The following is a 20,674-nucleotide window of genomic DNA, read 5'->3' as shown; positions in this document are numbered from 1 at the left end:
GTTTGAAACTGGTTTCCCTGAATGCCCTCTTCCTTCTGATGAGAGCTAGGCCGAGTGCCTCATCCTCAGAGCTTCTTTATACCTTGTGGAATTCTGAAACGTAAGAGCAGGATTTTCTAAGCTGATTTCTTTGAAAAAAAACAAAATGTTTTCCCCTGTACTTGTCTGCCTTTAAAAAGCCCTAACACTATGGGTGCTGCCTTTTTAGCCTGTATAAAATGTGAGATAGGGCGCTTTTGAAGGATAATTTTGTACTGGGACTAGTCTTTGGGAACAGAAGATTTTCTCGTATTTGTTTACGGAGCCCCAATACTAGTCCCCGTTTCCTAGTTAGAGATTTTCAGCATCCGCTGGGCACTTAGCAGATGGTGGCTAGAGTTTAAAGTTGAATTATATGATGTGCTTGCTTTCTTTGAGTGGTTTGTGTCTGCCATTCAAACGACCCATCTCTCTCTTGTGAGATAGTGGCAATCTCCACAGGCAATGGGAAGTAGACTCCATTTATTTAGTAATGTCCTGCTTATGGGTGGATTATTAATTTAGTACTCTTTCAATTTTGAAAGTAGTCACTTAACTAAATAAACCGATAAATGAAGTATATCAGCAGGTGGGATGGGAAAAATAAAAAACCTAGTATCTACCTTGACACCGTTGTGTGGGAGCTTGGAAAGTGTAACCTTTTGGAAGAGAAGTTACTCTTCTTTTTTATGTTCATAAAGCATTGAGGTCATGCCTTTTAGTTCCTCTTGGCATTAATAATAGTCTGCAAACTCAGTGACATTAATGCAAAAAAAACAAAATAACTGTTTCCGTTGTCCCAGTGATAGAAGCCTTCCTTTTCTCAGAATGCCAAGTACCAAAGGAGGTGTGCAGAAGCCCATATTTAACATCTATCCAGTTACCCATAGTGCCAGAGTTAAAGCAGGGCTCCTACCAGGGACATAATGGGCTCCTGTTTAACATATTTATGTGGGTTGTAAAATTAGGCGCTGTCATTACAGCCCCACATCACCTGCATAAGTACAAAACAGATAAATCAAGAGAAGTTCCAGTGTCATAAAAACGCCATTGAGTAGAGTAGCTTGTAACCACTTACAAGATACTGGGATATTACGCTAGTGCATGCAGGATGCATGCTGAGGCTTCCAGAGGATTTGGAGAACAAAGAACAATTGCCTGGGTCAGAGTCAAGGATGCGAGACCTGATGAAGATCTCCATTTGTAGAGCGACCTAAATACTGGTGAAGGAGACGCAGGAAAAGAAAGGCCAGTGGAATCCAGGTTTGCAATACTCCCTGTGTGTTATTCAAGACAACTGTTTCTGGGCTTCTAGAAGCATTTGAGTTGCCATCTGTTGTTGCTAGTGCTTGTCATGTGGGCCCTCTAGTAAATAAAGGCTTGCTTACATTCCCTGGGAAGCCGGGGGTCTCTCAAAAGGCACTGGCTGGAGCGCTTTTGGTCTCACCTTTATTGAGTTATTCCTAGAATAGTTAATGTTCTCTAAAGCCCAGCATTAATCCTTCTTTAAATGGCATGCAGTTATTTATTTTGAGCCTTGTAATAAAAAAATCTCCCCCAAATTCTGAACTATTAATAAACTCCAAATCATAATTACTGCCTCAAAAAAGGGAGTGGACATTTTAGAAGTTTTTCAGCTCTCCTCTTCTCCCTCCTAAAAACCACCCATCCCCATAATCTTAAAAAAAAAAAAAAAAAAAAAAAAAAAAAAAAAGAGGCTGCAGATTTTATTCATGTGGGATCATTCACACCAAGCTACCATAATGTGCAATTAACACTCTAGCAACTGAAAACAGTATTCAGCAAGACAGCTGCATTATCAAAAATGCCAAAGGAGTTTTGAAGGGAGTAATGTGCGTGTTAGAATAGAAAATTAATCAGAAGCACATGCACACACATACACAGCAGTGCTACTTAAACGTATTTAAATATGAAAAAGTAAAATCCTATGTCTGCACCTATGATAAAGATTTATCTCAGCCGAGAAATGAGGTTCTTCCCATTTGAAAATGATTAGTTATATGTTTTGCCTCTGAAGGAAACAGGGAGCAGGCTCTGGGGTTTCCAGCTGGAATATTCTTTAATAATCATGACTCTTCCATTTATATTTTATAAATTTCCCCATTGAGAAAATATCTCTTTCTTTTTTCTCTTACGGCAGTAGTGGCATGTGGCTTTCATGTTATTTTCAACATGCCTTTTGGATAGTTCCTCTTGGTAATTAGAGTAGGCTTCCTGTGTCTACACAGCACAACAGCCATGGGCATTGGTGTTGCTGCCCTACTCAGCTTTTGGTAGAAGTGATTGGTGTGGTCACCAAAATGAAGTGGCGTTCCTCCAGCACCATTGTGCAGAACTGTCTTGTCTATCAGTCGAAAGAGTGTTAGCTGTAAGAAAGCAAGGGTGTTTGACTTTGTTTTCATTTAGTACCTGGGTGTGAAGAAGCAGGAGGACATGGAGAACCTTTCTTGTCTGAAATGTAGAAAATCTCTGAACATATCCTTTCTTAAATCTCTGCAAAGTAAACATGTGTTTATGATCCTTGGGAACCTGGAAGAAAAAATAAATACTCATAGCACAGCAAGCTGGCACTGCACACTTAAGATCCTGGAAAAAATGGACTTGCAATTCTGGGTTCTATCCAGGCTGTGTCTGAAGTGCGCTTTCGTTATGAGGTCTTCTTGAGTGGCAGGTGCCAGCAAGCTGAATCTTGGGAAGGAGAACAGTGATGTTTGGCATCTACAAACCAGAGACAGCCACTGATGGAGATACATGCTGACCAGGGTCCATCTGAACCATGCTGGCTTGTAGAATAGTCACAAGAGTCCTCAGAGATATGAAAGTCACCCTTCTTGACACATCACACCAGTGTATGTGCCCCTCGCAGAGACCTGACTCCTTCTCAACTGTGATAACTTAAACATTAGAAAATACTAGATGCATCCTGTTTGGGATTTAAGAGTTTATCTTGCTCTGGTGTGGAGTGGAGGGTAGAGCTATTGCTATCAGTATTTAAAAACAGCAATGTCATAATGTATAGAAAAACTGTATCCATTGGTTCTGAAGAAATACAAAAATGTGTGTATTTTTGCCTCAGCATAAGATAAACTATCTAAAAGGTAAAATTTTAAGTCTGGGATGCTATGGGGTTTTGTTTATTTGTTTGAAGTTTGTAGGTACTTATATCCAGCCCAAACTTACACTTAGGTTCAAACAACCCAGAACCCAAACTGACAGTGGCTAGTGTTTCCTCCAGAAATCATTAGTGTTTAACAGGGTGGTAATGCAAATGGAGAGAGATTAAGCTGAAAGTTTAAAATCAGAGCCCCAACTTAATTATTTTTCTTCTTCTCTCTCTCTTTTTCTTTTCTTTCAAGTTATAGGTGCCCAGCGAAGGCGAAGTCCCAGCGCACTGGCCATCGAAGTATTTGAAGCACACCTGGGAAGCCACATTTTGCAGGTACCTCTCAAAAGAGAGAGAATCTTACCAAGAGAATCTCGTAATTGTTATCTTCTAACACATGTCTTTAATTTCTGATATGTATTTGATTGTCGTTATTTTATTTTGGAACGCACAAATTCTTATGAATTTGTTCTTTTTCTTTTCCTTTTTAGAAAGCCATTCCTTGAGAGAGAATTAATGAGAAAGGGAGGGCAAGTATTATCTGTGGTGTAATCATTTAGGTGACTGCACGTACTTGATGCACAGTGTATAGTAGCGGGCTGTTCCCAGAGTGATCATGTGTGTGCCGTGTTTGTGAGTGATCATGTGTGTGCCGTGTCCTCCGAGCTATGTATTGCTTTCCAAAGAGCAGAGCTGTGCTGTGAAAGTACTATGGCATTTCTGTGTGTGTCGCCAAACTTCAGTTCATCGCTTGAGTTTGTATTTGTGAACTGCTTTCAGTCCTAATGTTTGCCTCTTCAAATTAGAAAACTGCTTTCGTGTGAATTTTTCAGCCTCTGTTTAAGTAAAGGGCTCTGATAATAATTGGTTTTGCTGGCATATTTTATGACAAACAATGGGAGAGGTACGAGGATGCGGCTGTGGTTCTTCAATGCAGAGAAGATGCAGTCCTGGCTCAGCATCTAACTTAGCAATCTTCCTATAATCTCTGGTCTCCACTGTTTGGGATAATCTTTAGACGATATTGCTATGCTTTCTAGATACCCTTTCAGAGCCAAGCAAAGGAATCGTCAGAAGATAGCCCCAAGTAGCATTGGATCTAGAAGGTTATCTCCTAAATTTTATATACTAGGAATCCACTCCGAGTTTCTTCTTGAGAAAAGTCAGGGGCTGTCACAGTTGTTAATTCTCCAGACCCTTCACGGGTAGCTTGGGCATCCTGGCCACATGCATTCAAGGAAGTACTCTTGGTCTCCACCTAGGTCTGACAAGTCTACTGGGTCAAGTCAAGAAATCTGTTGTTCTCGTAGTCCTCCTGCAAGAATTTGTGTGAAAAATTATAGCTCACAACTGAAGATGTAAGGACCTGCAGCATCGTGCCTTAATTTTGCTTACGCTGTTTCTGACTTCCATTAATGACTGTTGTTATCCCAAAAGGGTGTTTCTTGATCCACCATGAAGGATGCTGCACACACAATATTTAGAGTTTATTTGTACAATGACTCCAGGTTCATTTTAACGATACAAAAAGGATCACATTTCTCCTTAGTTTCCCATACACACTTTGTTCAGGATCGGGATCTCTGTTACACATTCTATATAGAATGGAACAAATATATTACTGTATTCACAGGACTGTTGTTAATTAGATTCTGCTGTGTTCAGTCCCACACTTAGTCAGTGGGAAAGTAGTTCAGACAGTAACCCAAGACTATTGCTTTCTGAGTTCAAAGTCCTCTGTGGGGGTGCAATTTAGAAGCTGTGAGAATTTAAAACTAATAGAAAATATAAGAGTTCAGATTGTGATTTGGTATAAACACATCATATAGGGTGAGTACCCCAAATATCTGCTTAACACCATGCTTTATTTAGAGAATAGGGTCTTTACATGAAGACTGTTCGGTTCTCAGTATTTTTGGTTGATTGATATTGTCCTTAGACACCACACTCTAAGGGAAGCCTGTATAGCTGGGTATCACTCAGGAAGAATCATGTTACATGAAAAACAGTGAAGAACCCAGAGAAATTGTTTGGAGAACACATATCTTAGAGGTAACAGTACTGCCCTTTCTGTATATTGGAAGAACTCATTAAAGCAATACTATCCTGATACTGTCCTCAGAGTATCATGGGGGGGGGGGGGGGGATGAGTGCAGACATAAAGAAAAAAGGTCACTCTTTTACCATAAAGGTCCCAGATACACCTGACCATGTATGAATTATTTGGAGCTGTTGGCTTTAAGGGAATGTATAGTAAATATGCTTGGTAAATATGCTTTCATGAAAGCGAGATACTCAAGCATAGGTGAATTGTAGGATCTTGAAATTGCCGTAGAAATTAGAACTTATGTGATCTGATTTTAGCACAGTGATATTGGAGTGGAAGATCACCGTAATTCTCTGTAGAATTTTATACTCCTTAGACATAGGGGTAGCCGTAGCAAGAAGAGCCCTTGTCAGGCTCTAGCTCATTATCTGTCCAGCTAGTATGGAAATCCTTTCTTCCACAGACTGCTGCCAGTATCACAGTCAACAAAGTATTAGTGTTGCAAAAGCGTTAAGACAACTTCATTCATTTTGTTTTGAAAAGATCTCTGATAGACCCATGGATTGGTGGAGTCTGGAGAGAAGTTCCTCTTTTCTTTTTGACCCTTCCAATATCTGCAAATAGTTGACAGAAGTTGGTGAAGATGGAGAAATCATAAAAAGGACATGTTACAGGCCTAACTTAGGAAGTGCAAATCCCATTCCCCAAATAGTGGTGATGCAGTAGAGAAGGTTTCCATGCAAGAAGGAACAAGGACAGGTTTGGATAAATCAAAACATAGCATCTAGCAGGTTTGAGAAGCTGATATTAAAACAGCCCAAGATGGAAAATGAAGATGTCTCTGAGGAAGAGCCCCATGGATGGACAGGAGAGCATAGAACTGGGCAGTCATTTGTACATAGACATGAAGGACAGATGAACAGGACAGGGTTAATAACACACAGACCCTGTGGGTGATGGTAACCTTATCCAATGATCCTCTTTCTTAGAGGTTTTGAAAGATATATTCTCTCACAAAGCAGAGTTGATACCAGGTAAGGAGTTGAATTTCTAGACATGATCTTCGTTTGAAGCACTATGGAGGCTAGGGTTGAAAAGGGGACTGGGAATTCCAAATTACTAGAGTATTGATGACTGATATACAATCAAGGAGTGGGTTGAAGACCTATAGAAGTGGTCAGAGGAAGAAGAGAATAAGGAAAAGCATCCCTGGTACATGTGGTCAGTCAGCTACTGGGAAAGATGACAAAGAAGGAGAGAAACAGGATTTGATTTTGCTAAAGAAAGGAATTCTAATAGCCCCAAGGTAGATGAGGACAAGCCTATGGGAGGTAAGATAAACACTCATTGGTTTTGTCCATGGAAACTGTTGCATAGAAGGATGAGGCTCAGATGAAAAGTCTAACCAGGTCCAGGAGGAAAGATGAGAATCCAGATGGTTATGGTAGACTAGAAAGACAGCCAAGAAAATGGTGTCAAGGCAAAATAGTTTTGTATGTGATGAAAATGTGTTTATATTTTAAGGTTCAAGGATCAAGCACTTTTTAAGTATTGGAAACTAACTCTGTTGCTGTCCTTTTTGTGCAACAAATATCCCATATTCATACCATCTACTTTTACTGAATCACTTTCTTTATTATCCATATATCATGCAAACATCAGATGAATATTTCATCATTTATTCTATTTTCTGGCATTGGATATTTTGACTGTAACTAAAAATTTCTAGTACAAATACCAACTGTTGTGGGAACAAATGTGTACTCCTGTGTGTGTGTGTGTGCGTGTGCGCATACATGTGTGTGTTTCCATTATAAAAGTGTAGTCCAGGTGGGTAATAGCATAGATGTAATGAAATTTTGCTAAGTCTCAACTATTATGCTAACTTCCCTCTTTATGTCATCAAGTGCTCATTATATACATACATATATATGCATATAATATATATTATGTATATCTATATAATATGACTATCATATGAGAGTCATGATTATGAGAATTTTTAGAGTGAGGAAGCTAAGGCATAGAAAAGTTAAATCACTCAAGCCCATGTCTGCATAGGAACCAGGTTTGAATCTGGATCCAGGATGCTGCCACAATGTTAAGCTAGTAGCCAGTAATCAATAAAGGCAATCGGAAACACGATGGTAATAAAAGGGGAGAATCAAGGTATTTATAGCTAAAGTGAACATTATAGGAAATTGATCAAACTCTGGGGGTGATGACAGAAAGGAGAGATCATGTCATAATACCAGTGTGGGGTACAGAAAACACCTGTGACTTCGCCATGTGCCAAGCCTCTGTGGTACCTGTGCCCATTGCTGTCTCATTGAAACATAGACCAAGTACCTCTTGGAGTTTAGAGATGAAGAAAGGCATCTTCATTTTTTGATACGTCTATGCTGTCAAGGACATAAGCGTTTTGAATATATATCAATATTATATTAATATTTAATATTAATACAGTTAATAATATTAATTATTGATAACACTATTTCCTTTGGGTGGCATTTGTTTTGTTTTTCAAAACAGGGTTTCTCTGTAGCTTTGGAGCCTGTCCTGGAACTTGCTCTTGTAGACCAGGCTGGCCTTGAACTCACAGAGACCTGCCTGCCTCTGCCTCCCAAGTGCTGGATTAAAGGCGTGTACCAACACTGCCTAGCTATAACAGTATGTTCTTGTATAATATAGTAATATATCATATTATGTAATATTATTGTAGTCCCACTGCATGTTCTTTCAGGAAAAATACTTTGTGAACTTTTCTTAAAATTTGGTCAGAGAAATATTCTAAACTTTGTGAAGAATGAGTAAGAACTTTTTAAATTACAAGTGCTATTTTTTTTTTACTCTCCCAGTGTAGGGACCAGGCTGAATATTTATATTTCACTTTGTCAAGATTAGCACAACACAAGATACCAAATATCATATTTGCAAGTCATAAAATTAACCACTGGAATAGCTTTCCCTCAGGTGCCAGAATTATGAATGGAATGTTTTAATTATCTGGATACCCTTAGCGGAGGGCTTGCTTTTTCCACTCTGTAAATAATGTTTATATAATTGTTACATAAAGTAGTGATATTGCTTTTTATGTTTCATTTTAATAGTGTTATATTCACCTAAAAATATTAAGACAATCAAATCAAACCAAGAACCTGTAAAAGTAGGGTACTCCTGCTTCAAGTAAGTGAAAGACTTGTGCATTTGGCAGAGGTTTTCAAGGAACAGGTCTAGAATAAACAAATTCAGAATTTATATTCCTGTTATTTGTCATGCTTTGGAGTTTAGATGATAGAATACACAGAATCATGATTAGTTGGTCCATCTTAAAGAATTGTTAGACAAATGAGAACATAAGGTTTTCTGCTGGAATTTTTTTAAAGTGGTCTATGTAATAAGGAAAAGAATATTATATATATATATACACACACACACACACACATACATACAAACATAACTCTGTTATAATCTAAGTACTTTTAGTCAGTACTATTTTACTCTCAGAGATCAGCTAGTCATAGTGGAAAAGGTAAGGATTCTGGTAGAAATAAATATCATGGAAATACAGGTAGACACTTGCAGCAATATTGGGATGGACAGAGGATGACCTCGTTGCTGTGGTTGAACTCTCTTTCAGTCTCATTCATTTCAGCAAAGAAAATTTAAAAATCTACTAATATAACTCAAAAATCTGAGCAAGAGGTTGCTAAATGGCCGAGTCAATAAGTGTCGCCACACAAGCAGGTGGTCCTGAGTGTGATCCCCAGGACTCATGAATAACTGGGTGTGGGGATGCCTAACTGTAATCCTAGGGGCTTGGCTGCCTAACCAGCCTGGTATAATGGCCAGCGCCAGATTCAAGGAGAGACTTTGCCTCAAACAATAAGGAAGAGATTGATTGGGGAAGATACCCAATGTGGGCCACTGGCCTCCACAAGCAAGGGCATACCCATATACTTCAGACAAACCCAAAGTGGGTCTGGATAAAGAATCCGATCAAATATCTAAGCAAAAGGAAGTGATTAAACCCATAATGTAACAACAGCTAAGATAAATACACAAATTATGATTGTATTCCGATGCCGCCGGGCTTACTCAGCATTCCTACTTCTTCTGGTAGTAATGTTTCAAGGGAACTTGATGAGAGTGACATCGAGTTTACAGTCTTATTGACAAGGCAGAATGCCATCTCTGTTTTACTGGAACCTCTAAGCCTGAAACAAAGCTCTGTTAGGAAACTGCCTTCTCAGTCCTGATTGTTCATTGTGCAGTGGTGTCTTGCCGGACATAAGTGCTAAAAGGAAATGACTTCTCACAAGAGACATTTTGGGTGGACTCCATTAGTTGTGATGGAGTTGAGTTGAGAGAGGTGAATGACCCCATAGTCTTGGCGTGATCTGGAATGGTAAGAAAATGGAAAACTAAATATAGAAAAAGAGAAAGTTAGTGAATATATTTGCATATGCAAATTAGCTTAATTGATACTGCTTGCCTCTACAGGGATTTTTCATTACAAACTGGAGTGCTACATTGTTCAGCTCATATTGAGTAATTTAGTAACTAATGAGACCAGTTTGCACTAATTTGCATATGATAAATGAGCTTAATTGCAGTAAATAACTTGGAGGCATAATTACTTAATTTTCCTGTGTTGCACGGCTTTTAAGTTCACGTATGAACAACTCAAGATAATTTTGCATATTTAAATTAGTTGCTTTTAAATTTTCTTGAACAAAAAAAAAAGAACACACCTTATCAATTGAGCCGTAAAACAATCGAAAGTAGGGGTCGCAATACTTTTATTTTCAAAGATGAGAACAGAAATTTCCAACCCCTGCTGTTTACCTCTCCCGTATCTTTACCGCAAGTAAGATGTCAGTTTGGCATTTTAGAAAACGTTATTAATAGTATAAGTTAATTTGCAGCTTCTCTTAGTGACTGGCCTGGGTTCCTGGATTTGGGTGAGTTAAAAATTTTGAAATAGGGCTTATGAAAGAGGGGGGACCTGTTTGTTACCTAATCTGACAAATTCACACCAGGGTGGTGGGGTGGCTCTCTCCCCTGCACGGTGCAGCTCCCCTGCTCTGTCAGCCTCAGAGCCCTGGGCCTCCCTGTGCCTGGCCTTTGTGGCTCTCTCTACCCGAAGAAGGATGTGGGTAGACTTGCCACGCCTCTGCATTATCTGGAAAACAAATACTGTATTTTATCCAAGTCTCCATTCTCAGAACTGAAGAACTGAAGCTCTTAGAGTTGATAGCAAACCGTTGTTTCATAATTAATACAGGGCCTTAAACTGTTGTTTTGGGCTCAGAAAAATTATTGTTCAAAACGATCAGGCCAAGTGAAAGTGCTATTTGTGATTTTGAGAGGATGTATAGTTGCAAAGGTCGCAAACCTGTCATTTTGAGAGGCCTGCTTCAATTCGTTATTTATTAAAGCAATGATGACACTGAAGCTGTTTGCTTTGCGTAATCTGGAAGGAGCTAACTCGTGAAGCCTTGCTCAGAACTCTCCCATGCCACAGAGTCAGAGCAAGCACAGAGGGGGTCAGCCAGGAGCGGGCCGGAGTAAGTACACTCATGGAGTGTATTTGAAGTGACAAGTCTGAATCCTTTCTATGCGGTTCTCAGAGAGCCAGTGGCTAACAGCAGAATGGATGCATCGCTCTTACCCAGTATAGCCAGCGCCCAGGCCTGCTCTCACATCCCCAGCTCAGTTCCCATCAGCCCCTTCAGAGCACGGGAGAGGATAAACACACTCAGTTAATACGGATTTCCTCATCCAGTCAACTTGAATTCACATCCCAGCGCATTCATTTTTCCCCGTGTGGAGCTGGGTGCAGTCTCACCCTCAGTGCGCCTCCATTTCCTCACCGTGAAAATGGCAGGAGCAGGCATAGGCATCTTTTCTACCTGTGCTGTAAAATTTGATAAGCATCTCATGGTATTTTTGTCTCTGTGTTGGATAACCTAGGATGATCTCTGTTTTTATGAAATACAGTAATTCCTATCAAGAATATTTCCAACATAGAAGTATGAGAATATTATCAATAAAATCCTTGGGGAAAGGATAATTTTTCATCCAATACAATGAAATTGTTTACATTGTTAGTATTGGCATTAGTTAGTACATGTCACTTCAGAGAAAAACATGGAAAATTTTACCTCAGATGATAGCCCTTCCCTTGACAACCAAGCAAGCTGTCAGGACAGTCTGTCTATCTAAAGGCAACTGGTAGAAATGGAGCTTGGAAAGAGATTCCAGAATCAAATTGGCCTTTAGGGTAAATGTGATTTGTTGCTATTCCTAGATTCTAATATTTCAATTGCTTAGGAAATGAGAACGACCCCTCAGTCAGAATTCTCGAAGAGCTAGAAGGTAGATCTAGTCACCACCCCTTGCTGTAAGTTACGTTAGCAGGACATTGAGTCTTCAGGTACTGTCCCCATGTGTACCGCACGGTGTTCATCAACTGTCATATCAGAAAGTATCCATCTAACATCAGAATCGGATGGAGACTCCTTCAGAGACATCTCAGGGTATACATACACATCATTTGGGCTTGATGTGCCTTGCTGTCTTTGATTTGCAGAGTAATCATTTGCCATAATTCACTGAGAAATACTGTGATAAGTGTGGTAGAGCATAGGGCTGGAGCTAACGTGCTGTGGAGAGAAGTTCGAGTTATTTGTCCAGTTGACTGAAGCTCGAAAACGGGTCTTGGTTGTCTCAAATCTAACTGTGTCAGGTGCCCCTGATCTAGAGAAATGAGACAAATGATAAGAAAGCAGGAAGTTCAGGTCAGCACATAGTTTCTGAACATGAATAAGTATCTGGTAGAAGAATATACAGCGATAGAAAAATGAGTCATAGTTTTGCCTCTTAGCTTTGAGTGTAGACTCACGGTAAGAAAAGTGGCAAAGACAGTTCCTTTTGGGGTGCACCTGGGTGGCATTTCTGTTGTTCATCACATGAAGTTGGCAAGTTACATCAAGTCCTCACCTGTCAGTTTCCGGAATCCAAAATGGAGAGGCTAACACCTCTGCTTTGCAGACCGCTACCGGAGCTTTGTGGGATGGATACACAGGATGCCTGCTTTAGATGAGATACAATATGCAGTATGAACACACAGGATCTGATCGGGAAAAGTTGGCTGTCATGGAGGCTGGTCCTTAGAAACAATGGCATGATGGGGAATCTGATCAGCCAGCCTGGGGCCATCAGCCTCTGGCCGTGGTCACAGAGTCACATAGTCCATGCTCTTCGCACACACCTTTTAAGGTTTGGTGTTCTTGTGAGTCCTCCGGGAATAGCTGAAAGTTGTGTCTTCACTTTGACACCTGTGTTCTCTTAGCACAGTCACACACAGTAGAGATTAGAACATTGGGAAACGGAACGAGCTGACACCGTGATGGGCAGGTCTTGATGGAGCGCTCGGGGGAGGCTGCTGTCTGTAAGATACGGAGTATCGTTCACTCTTGTCAAGACACTGGGGAGTGAGTTCATTACCTGGAGATTAAAGTGCGATAGAAAGACAAATATGCAATCAGTTTAAAAATGAACAGATGCCTTAGAAAAGCAGGTATTGGGCCGTAATATAAATATGAATAATTCTGTCACTTTTTGTACATCTGTGGTGGTACATGTAGGTTCTGCCAATCTGTGCCACAGGACAGTGCCCTGCTTGGATTGGCACAGACATGGCATCTGGTTTCTTTAACATTTATTATTTATTGTATACGTGTGCATGTATACAAGCATGTCGTAGCACACATGTGAAGGTCAAAGGACAGCTTGTGAGAATTGATTCTGTCCAGCTAACATGTGTGCACAGAGCTCAGGCCATTAGGCACTATGGCCAGCGCTTTTACCCACCGAACCATCTCACCAGCCTCACGTTCTTTTATAAAAAAAAGTATTTTATTCATATTTTATAAATTACCTACATTTACATAATGTATTCTGATTGTGTGTGTTAGCTGGGAATGTTCTGAAGCAGAGTGACCCGGCTCTCTTCCATTATCCAGGAACTCATAGCCCAGTCACAATAGCCAGACTGTTTTCCCAACATAATTTCCCAAACTTCAAATACCTTTTGGACTCATTCAAGTGTGAGAAAAGACTGGGAGTTGGGGAAGGGGAACAGTTGTGGGCATTGTGCCTCAAATTAAGTTGATAGACAGATACCTGTGAACATTCTGGAACAGTTTTATTCAGCAAGAGACACTCAGAAAAAGTGGCCTAGAAGATTCCATCAGAATTATTTTGAAGATATTAAAATCTGTAGATACAGTAAGAGCTAAATGGAACATATAATTGAACAATTGCACTTTAATTTCACATCTGTAGTTTATATAAATAGCATTTTAGAGATGGAAAGATTACTATAGGAAGATTTTTCGAAGCGTGTGTGTATGTGTGTGCTTGTGTTTGTATTTATGTTCGAATGTCTTTCTAATTATATAAGTGTGAAGAGGGGAATGCCAAAATCTTTCAAGATACAGGTAAGCAAAGAGAAGAGTATTTAAACCAAGTTATTGATTTTCTATAAACACCAAAATGGAGCTGCAGTCCTTGCCTCTTTGAAATAGTTGTGAGAGGTGTCCGGTTTTAAGACGGGGCTCCCAGTGGCACCTCATGCCAGACACCTTTACAAATGGTCTTTTAATTCTGGCCTGGGTAGACTTTACCCATCAGCAAGCACAGAAAACCAGGTCCTTTGGGCGCAGACAGCGACAAAGGCACAGTGGGGGTGGTGTCGGAGAGCCCGTCACACCCCAAGCAGCAGATGTGAACCTGTGGGCTGGTCCAGGAGCTAGGCTCACCCAGCCTCCAGCTCTTTGTATGATTGTTGACTTCTTGTGAATATCACCTACCAGACACTTGCTAGTTTAGGATCTGCTGGTATATGTTTGGCAGTTAAGGAATCCAAGGGATGATACTATTTTGCAGCAATGCAGTAACATCCTGTCTAAGAAATTTCATACCATTCCATCTATCTGAAAAATATATTTAGGGCTTTATATTTACTGTGTAAGTAGCGGTCAGATTCCCCACCCAGTAGAACCCTGTGTGAGTCCCAGGAGGCCAGCCAGCTGCAGCGGGGATTGTCGGATCACGGGAGCTCTTTCCCCCACTGCTGAAGACATAGAAAAATGCCAGTGATCCCCTAGGCCCTCAGGAAAAGGTCCTCGAAATAACCCCCTCCCAAGCTTCACTGCTACAATGACAGGACGATTTTGTGGAATTCATCTGATGTAGCGATTAGACCAAGGGTAGAATTGACCTGAAGAAACAGAACATTCTGTCTGTAAAAAACTTTGTAAGTGGGAACTCTGTGAGTTCTACATAAATACAAAAGCAAATGATAATATCAATGACGATTTTAATTGCATCTTTAATCCATAAGGATAGTTCAATGACATTTTAAATTATACTTTTAGAATTGTAGTCACACAGGAGATAAAACTCGGTAGCTATTTAATAATGCATACTGAGATCAACTGTGTCCTCTCCTGAGATCCCATTTAGGAGGGCTGAATACATAAGCCCAGTCCATGAGTTAGACAGTATTTAATCTTCACAAGTCATTGTTGGGTCTCCCTAAATATTAAGCCCCCAATCTGACTCTTTAATCAGTACTTATTATCTCTACAGAATGATTGCGTTTCACTGGAGTCCCAACTAGACTATCTAATTCAAAAAAAAAAAAAAAACCCGAAAACTGGTAATTGGGTTATCTTAGATCAAACTATTGTCAAATTGGAGGCCCACTAATTACCGTTGGTAATTAATCGCTAAACATTTAGCTGGCCCTTACCCTGAGACTAAAGTCTAAATATGGTGTTGGGTTGGGGGATGTGGTACAGTGAGATTGTGGTCCTACGGCTGTCAGTAGCTGCCACGGTTGGGATTCGAACCTCGATGGAGAAGTGGAAGTGTGGCAGAGAATAGAACTCTGGGGGACATCTCGGGCATTAGATTATTTTATGGTAGAAGCTTTTCAAGTGACAGACTTTAAGCTGTGGGTCGCATGGAAGCCGGAGGACATCCACTTTTGTTTAATAAAGAAATATTTGCCCTGAGCGGACAACAGCATTTCAAAGCTTGTCATTTCGTTCTGAGGAAAGGATTTGAGGAAAATGACATGCCTCGGCCCTGCTTGCTGACCGTTTTGTCGTCTCCTGCTGAGACTTGCCATTTCCATAGCCAGTGGGCTGCACTGAATCAGACAGAAGCAATAGATCATTAACAGAAATGGATACTTGGGACAGCCTGCAGAGAGAAAGCACGGGAAAGTCATCTGGGGCCACATCAAGCAAACCGCATCTAATAGATTCTCAAGTCACTATGTTTGGGGGTTGGCCTGATTTTCAGAGAAACTTAGGGAGTTTTCAGAACCGTGGAATAATACCTCCCCCACCAAATACACAAACTTCATGACTACCATGAAAATGTGAGACTCATGTCCATTTCTGTGTGCTTTTTCTCATATTGAAAACAACTGCTTAAAACCCATTTAGTTTTAAAATGCTTGTTTAATTTCCTCCTTACACTTCCATTAACCTTAGATCTCTAAAACACATAGCACTGATCCATACCAGAGTGTTATTTATTTCAATCAATATCTGAATTTTTACTTTGTATTTACATGATCCTTGGATTCTTGCAGATTATTGTAATGGGAGGTGCTGTTCTTCAGACTGGTTCTGGTTCTCTCCTTTCTCTTTTAAATGTGGACCAGCACAAATTTTGCCACTGACATTATATAAGCACCCACAGACAGCTTACTGTATGAGGCTGACCAAATGAAACATTGCTCAATATTCATCTGCGGTTAGTCCTCCAGTTTATAATAAATTGGTATATCTCAAGCTGAAGTTGAAGGGCAGAGGTGGAGACAAGACCTAAAATTCCAAGGACTGAATTTCAACTATGTAAAATTAAGTAAACAGAAAACGGTTTTGCCACTCCTATGGTGAAAGACTCCTTTGTTTAGTTGTACGTGGCTATATCCATGTGTATTGCAGAGGGGAGAATCCAAAATGGCTCCATACATGTCTTCAGCCTCTTGCTACATTATAAGCATTTTGAAGACAGGAATCATATGTTTTGATCATCTTTGTGTCTTACCATGTTGTGCGTCTGATTGACATTCATATTTTTTGGGTTCTTTTGAATTTGTCTAGACACTGTATGGGACTTGAGGTGGATCGATGACCGTGTCTCGAGTACTGGTGTCAAGAAGTTAGATATGCTGAATGATCTCAGGGTGTATCCTGATGAAGTGAGGGAGATACATACATGCTGGGCCCTGGTAGGGTCAGTGTAAATGCCCCTGAGCCCCCCCGTGTGCCAAAGTGAGGTTGCCCTTCTCAGCCTGAAGGTCATTTTTTAAAAGCCAATCCCATCACCATGTCATTTTCCCTTTAATTTTCTGATTACTTACATTTGATCTGGTCCTAATTATGAATGCCTTTAATTGCTTTATCACAGTTGGTGATTAACTGTGCCCAAGTCAAACCTCTTTGAAAGAGAGAATAGCTCCTTCAGAGGGCTTCACGTGAGCATCCAGAGGGAAAGGATGAAACAGAGGACCAGGGATCTTGCGGCTTGTAGGAGAATGGCAACACCTTCCACTTCTAGGGGCTGGCTTCGGCGTTCAGAGGCACAGAGCTCCACAGAAGCAGAGCTAGTCTTTCCCTGCTCATTTTTTAGCATGTTATAATTTACTGCATTATTTACATTAATCATTCTGCCAAAAGAGACTGAAGCAAGTACCTCCCAGCTGTTCTCTAATGTATAAAAAATTTAAAATACACTTTAAGATCGACATGATGCTCCTGAAGGGGAGCATGAGTGGATTTGTCTTCTTGTTTCTCACTTACGTGTGTAAAATAACAGTGATTGAAACTGTCATTGTTTCCTAAATGGCAAAGTTTAAAATGCCAGCTATACCCGATTTCTTACCAAATATTTTGGCAGGGTAGCCTTCGTACGCATATTTGAGAAGCAATACCTATTGGGGAAGTTGGTTATGTTCCATTTTTAAATGTGTAAGGCATAAAAAAGTATACCAGAGACTTTTGTGTTTTAATTCCCTGTCTCTAAACTGGAGAGGTTGTGAGATTTTGTTTTTGAGATCAAATTATTTGAATTTGAAGTAAGCATGCGGCAATATTTTAGCCTTTCTTTGTGGTGGCTTTTGAAGTAATGTCATTGTGCTGCCCTGATTTAAATCTCATCTCCATGTTGTGTTCTCAGAAATACCAGGTTTTGTATCACAGTGACATTTTTCACCGAGGAATCTAATTGATAGAGTTCATATCGATCAAACAAAACTCATTTCCACACTCCTTCCTCCCCTCAAGGCATGAGGCCCACACTGGGAATCCGAGTGGAGAGGTTTCTGTCTGTGGGCAAGGAGGAGGCATGATCTAGGGGAGTGAGGAGGGTCCGCGCTTGGGGAAAGCTGGCACAGGCGGGCGGGGAGGCAGGAGAACACGTCATTGTTAATTTATTATCAAGTCAGCTTCCTTCCCTTGAGAAAGGCTTTGGCATTTTTAATCTTTGATGATTCACACTTGCCAAGCATATTTTTTTCTCTTGTTCTGTTTCTCCCAATTGGAAGGAAAAAACCATCCAGGGACTCTTTTGCAAAGGAACAAGTGAAGAGAGCAGATATACGGAGGATGACCTTCCCCTGCCTTTTGGGGTGTAAGTGCTCGTGACAGACACTATTACAAGACAATAGTGAAAATGCTCGGAAACAGAGAAACTCACACCAAACCATCTGCCCTGACATACCTTCTTTTCAGGCTAATTTCCCAGTCAGAGACTTGAAACATTTAAAAACTAGATTTCCCATAACCCTTTCAGACACACTACCCTCTGTTAGTATTTAGTGGATTTCAGGGAATGCCCCAGTGATTACGAGCAGAAGAAATAAATTCTTTCTTGATGGACTTTAGTGCCTGCAACTGGCAAGTCAGGTGTGCCCCGAGTGCTGTGGTATAAGGCAGGCAACAATCTCTGGTTGACTGTTTTCTAACACACTGGAGTCTTGGCAGTGCCAGTGAGCACCGTGGGTGGCAGCAGGCTGATCCAGCAGAGAAGCAATCAGGTCTAGCAGAACACTCAGCTGCGGGGCCAGGAAGGCGAAGTTGACATCCAGATGCCAGTACTTCGGAGGTCTTATCTATAGAGTTGCACATATGGGTACTACATCTGCTCGGGTTATGCCACCAGTCAATGTTTTAAACTGGCACAGTTACCATGGCGTGAATAGACACCAGCGTGGTTATATGTCTGGGTCTTTTCTCGCTAAGACAGCTGTCAAAAGCAGGATGTTAGCCTTCCTTATGAAAACTAATTTTCAGAGGAGCAAGCCAGGTACTTGAAAGACCCACAGTGGCTTATTTCTAAATGTCCACTTTAGGAAGGAGTGTGTGTGTGTGTGTGTGTGTGTGTGTGTGTGTGTGTGTGTGAAGATTGTGAATATTGGCATATAAATGATCTAAAGGTGCATAGGGTAAACTTCTTGATACCTAATGCTGGCATCGAAAGCTGTCTGCCAGATTTAATATGATGACTCTCCTCTCACTGTAGACAGGAAGTGACTGGAACACATAGACTAGCCTTTGCCGTTCTGACAGGAGTTTTCTTATCTCTTCATAATGGCTCCAGGAGCAAGCAGGGTGATCCCACATAAACGATTCATATTTTTTATCTCTTTCTCTCCCCCAGAATTCTTAAAAGGAGACAAGAATAAGTTTATATGTTGGTATTATCTCAAGTTAACATCTTGAACCCCCCTGACCAGTGAGCAAACGTATGTGTTGGTGTCTGGTTTATGTGCCTCTTTCAATTTCAACTGCATGTTTGTGTGATCCTCTATCTTTATTAAAATCACCAGTTCCTGATAGATGCCAGGCTAGGTGTAGGAGAAAAGAGAGATTTGTTATATTTATTTTTCTCTGTCGTTGGGAATCATTTACCAACTTTGGGAGGCTTTTGTTAGAACGCTATGTTTCTTCTATTTCTGTATTATATAAACAACATTTAGGTTATAAAGATATCTATTAAGGGCCTGTAGGATGTGTTAGCAGGTAAAGTTGCTTGCCACTTGAGCCTGATGACCTGAGTTTGATTGACAGAACCGATATGCAGGTGAAAGGAAAGAACTTCCACAAGTTGTCTCTGACTGCCACACTTGTGCCGTGACAGATGCGTGCCCATCCTTGCTCACATACATCATATACACAGTAACAATTGATAAAGTTATTAAGTTTTAAACATTGTTATAGAAGCATACACATTTGAAAGATACTGTATATCAGTGATTTTCATTCATGAGATTGAAGTGGGCATCCTTAGATACATGCTGTTTTGTAACTACAGATTACAATTTCTCTTTTGCAACTAGATAATCTAGCAGAGGAAATTTGAACTCTTAGCGTCCGTGAGTTCTTAAGGTCACCCGTAAATGTGTTCTGATAGTATTGAGCATAAGCAAGACCATGTTTTCCCTATTGATCTTACACTGGGTGTCAGGATTGATAGAATTTTACACCTTAATCTTAGTGATGAGACATTAATAGGATAAACAAGAACCCTGAGCTTCAAATCCCATTGCTCAAATCCAGAACAGGGACTTTGGCTTCATGATGTTGACTTTGGTATGGTCCAAAATCTGACACATTTTTATACACATTTAGACTATGAGCTTGCTCTATTCAACATCAGAACAATAATGACAGGTTGAAGCTCCTTAGGGTTAAAGGACCAGAAATATTCATCTAGCTCCTAAGGATGCTAGCTAAGCTTTTACACAGTCAGGGGCTTGATATTGTTTATTTGGAGTACTACTGGGCCTTAGTGAAGAACATGCAGATTCTCTCCCATCTCCAACCCCCAAATTCCCTCATGCTAGTAAATTTCAGAAGCCTTAGCTTCTCTGTCTTCCTTGGTCTGACCTCCAGATGCCATTTAGCAATCTGTTGGATGACTATGCTTGTCCCTAAGTCCTACTGAGAGAACGGGAGAAGTGTGGGAAAACTTCAGAAGAGGGGGCAATGCCAGGGTAGTCTCCCCCTCTTCTAGTACTACGAGTGAACAACCAAGGTGGTGTCAGGTCCCCTTTCCAAGACCCTCTGGTGAAGTAATGGTTTGTTCACTGCTTCCTGAACTGAAAACTGGCCTATCAAATACGTATTTTATGTAATTGTTTACCTAGTCTGACACACTGGGATTAGATGTTAAAAATGTAAATAGCTAGTTTTTCTCCTTATAGTAGGGTATTTGGGGTCGGAGGGGCAGGCAAAGAAGAAAAATATAGAAAAATAAGCAGTTGTGACCAAATTTTTCAGAAGTCCATTATGGCTGTGTAGACTCGAGAACTGAAGAAAGCCAGTAAGGGAAAGGCTAGGAAGCGCCTTGTAGGATCAGCGGAGGTACCATAGGTGGTATTACCTTCAAGGCTC

General features: G+C 40.5%; 1 protein-coding gene across 11 annotated transcripts in view; it reads left to right on the top strand.

The window, feature by feature from the left end:
* Npas3 (neuronal PAS domain protein 3) overlaps window positions 1-20,674 on the top strand; it is an 819,740-nt gene that overhangs the window by 391,694 nt on the left and 407,372 nt on the right. For 6 of the 11 annotated variants that reach the window (XM_057783323.1, XM_057783321.1, XM_057783319.1 and 3 more), the window contains one exon: window positions 3,396-3,478. In XM_057783323.1, the coding sequence (XP_057639306.1) occupies window positions 3,396-3,478 (83 nt within the window). The remainder of the gene's footprint in view (window positions 1-3,395; window positions 3,479-20,674) is intronic. The other 5 variants (XM_057783322.1, XM_057783320.1, XM_057783318.1 and 2 more) reach the window with 1 other exon arrangement.

Source organism: Chionomys nivalis, chromosome 10, assembly GCF_950005125.1.
Source record: "Chionomys nivalis chromosome 10, mChiNiv1.1, whole genome shotgun sequence".
Classification (NCBI taxonomy): domain Eukaryota; kingdom Metazoa; phylum Chordata; class Mammalia; order Rodentia; family Cricetidae; genus Chionomys; species Chionomys nivalis.
The sequence above is the reverse complement of the archived record's forward strand: the minus strand, read 5'-3'. Positions and strand labels throughout refer to the sequence as shown.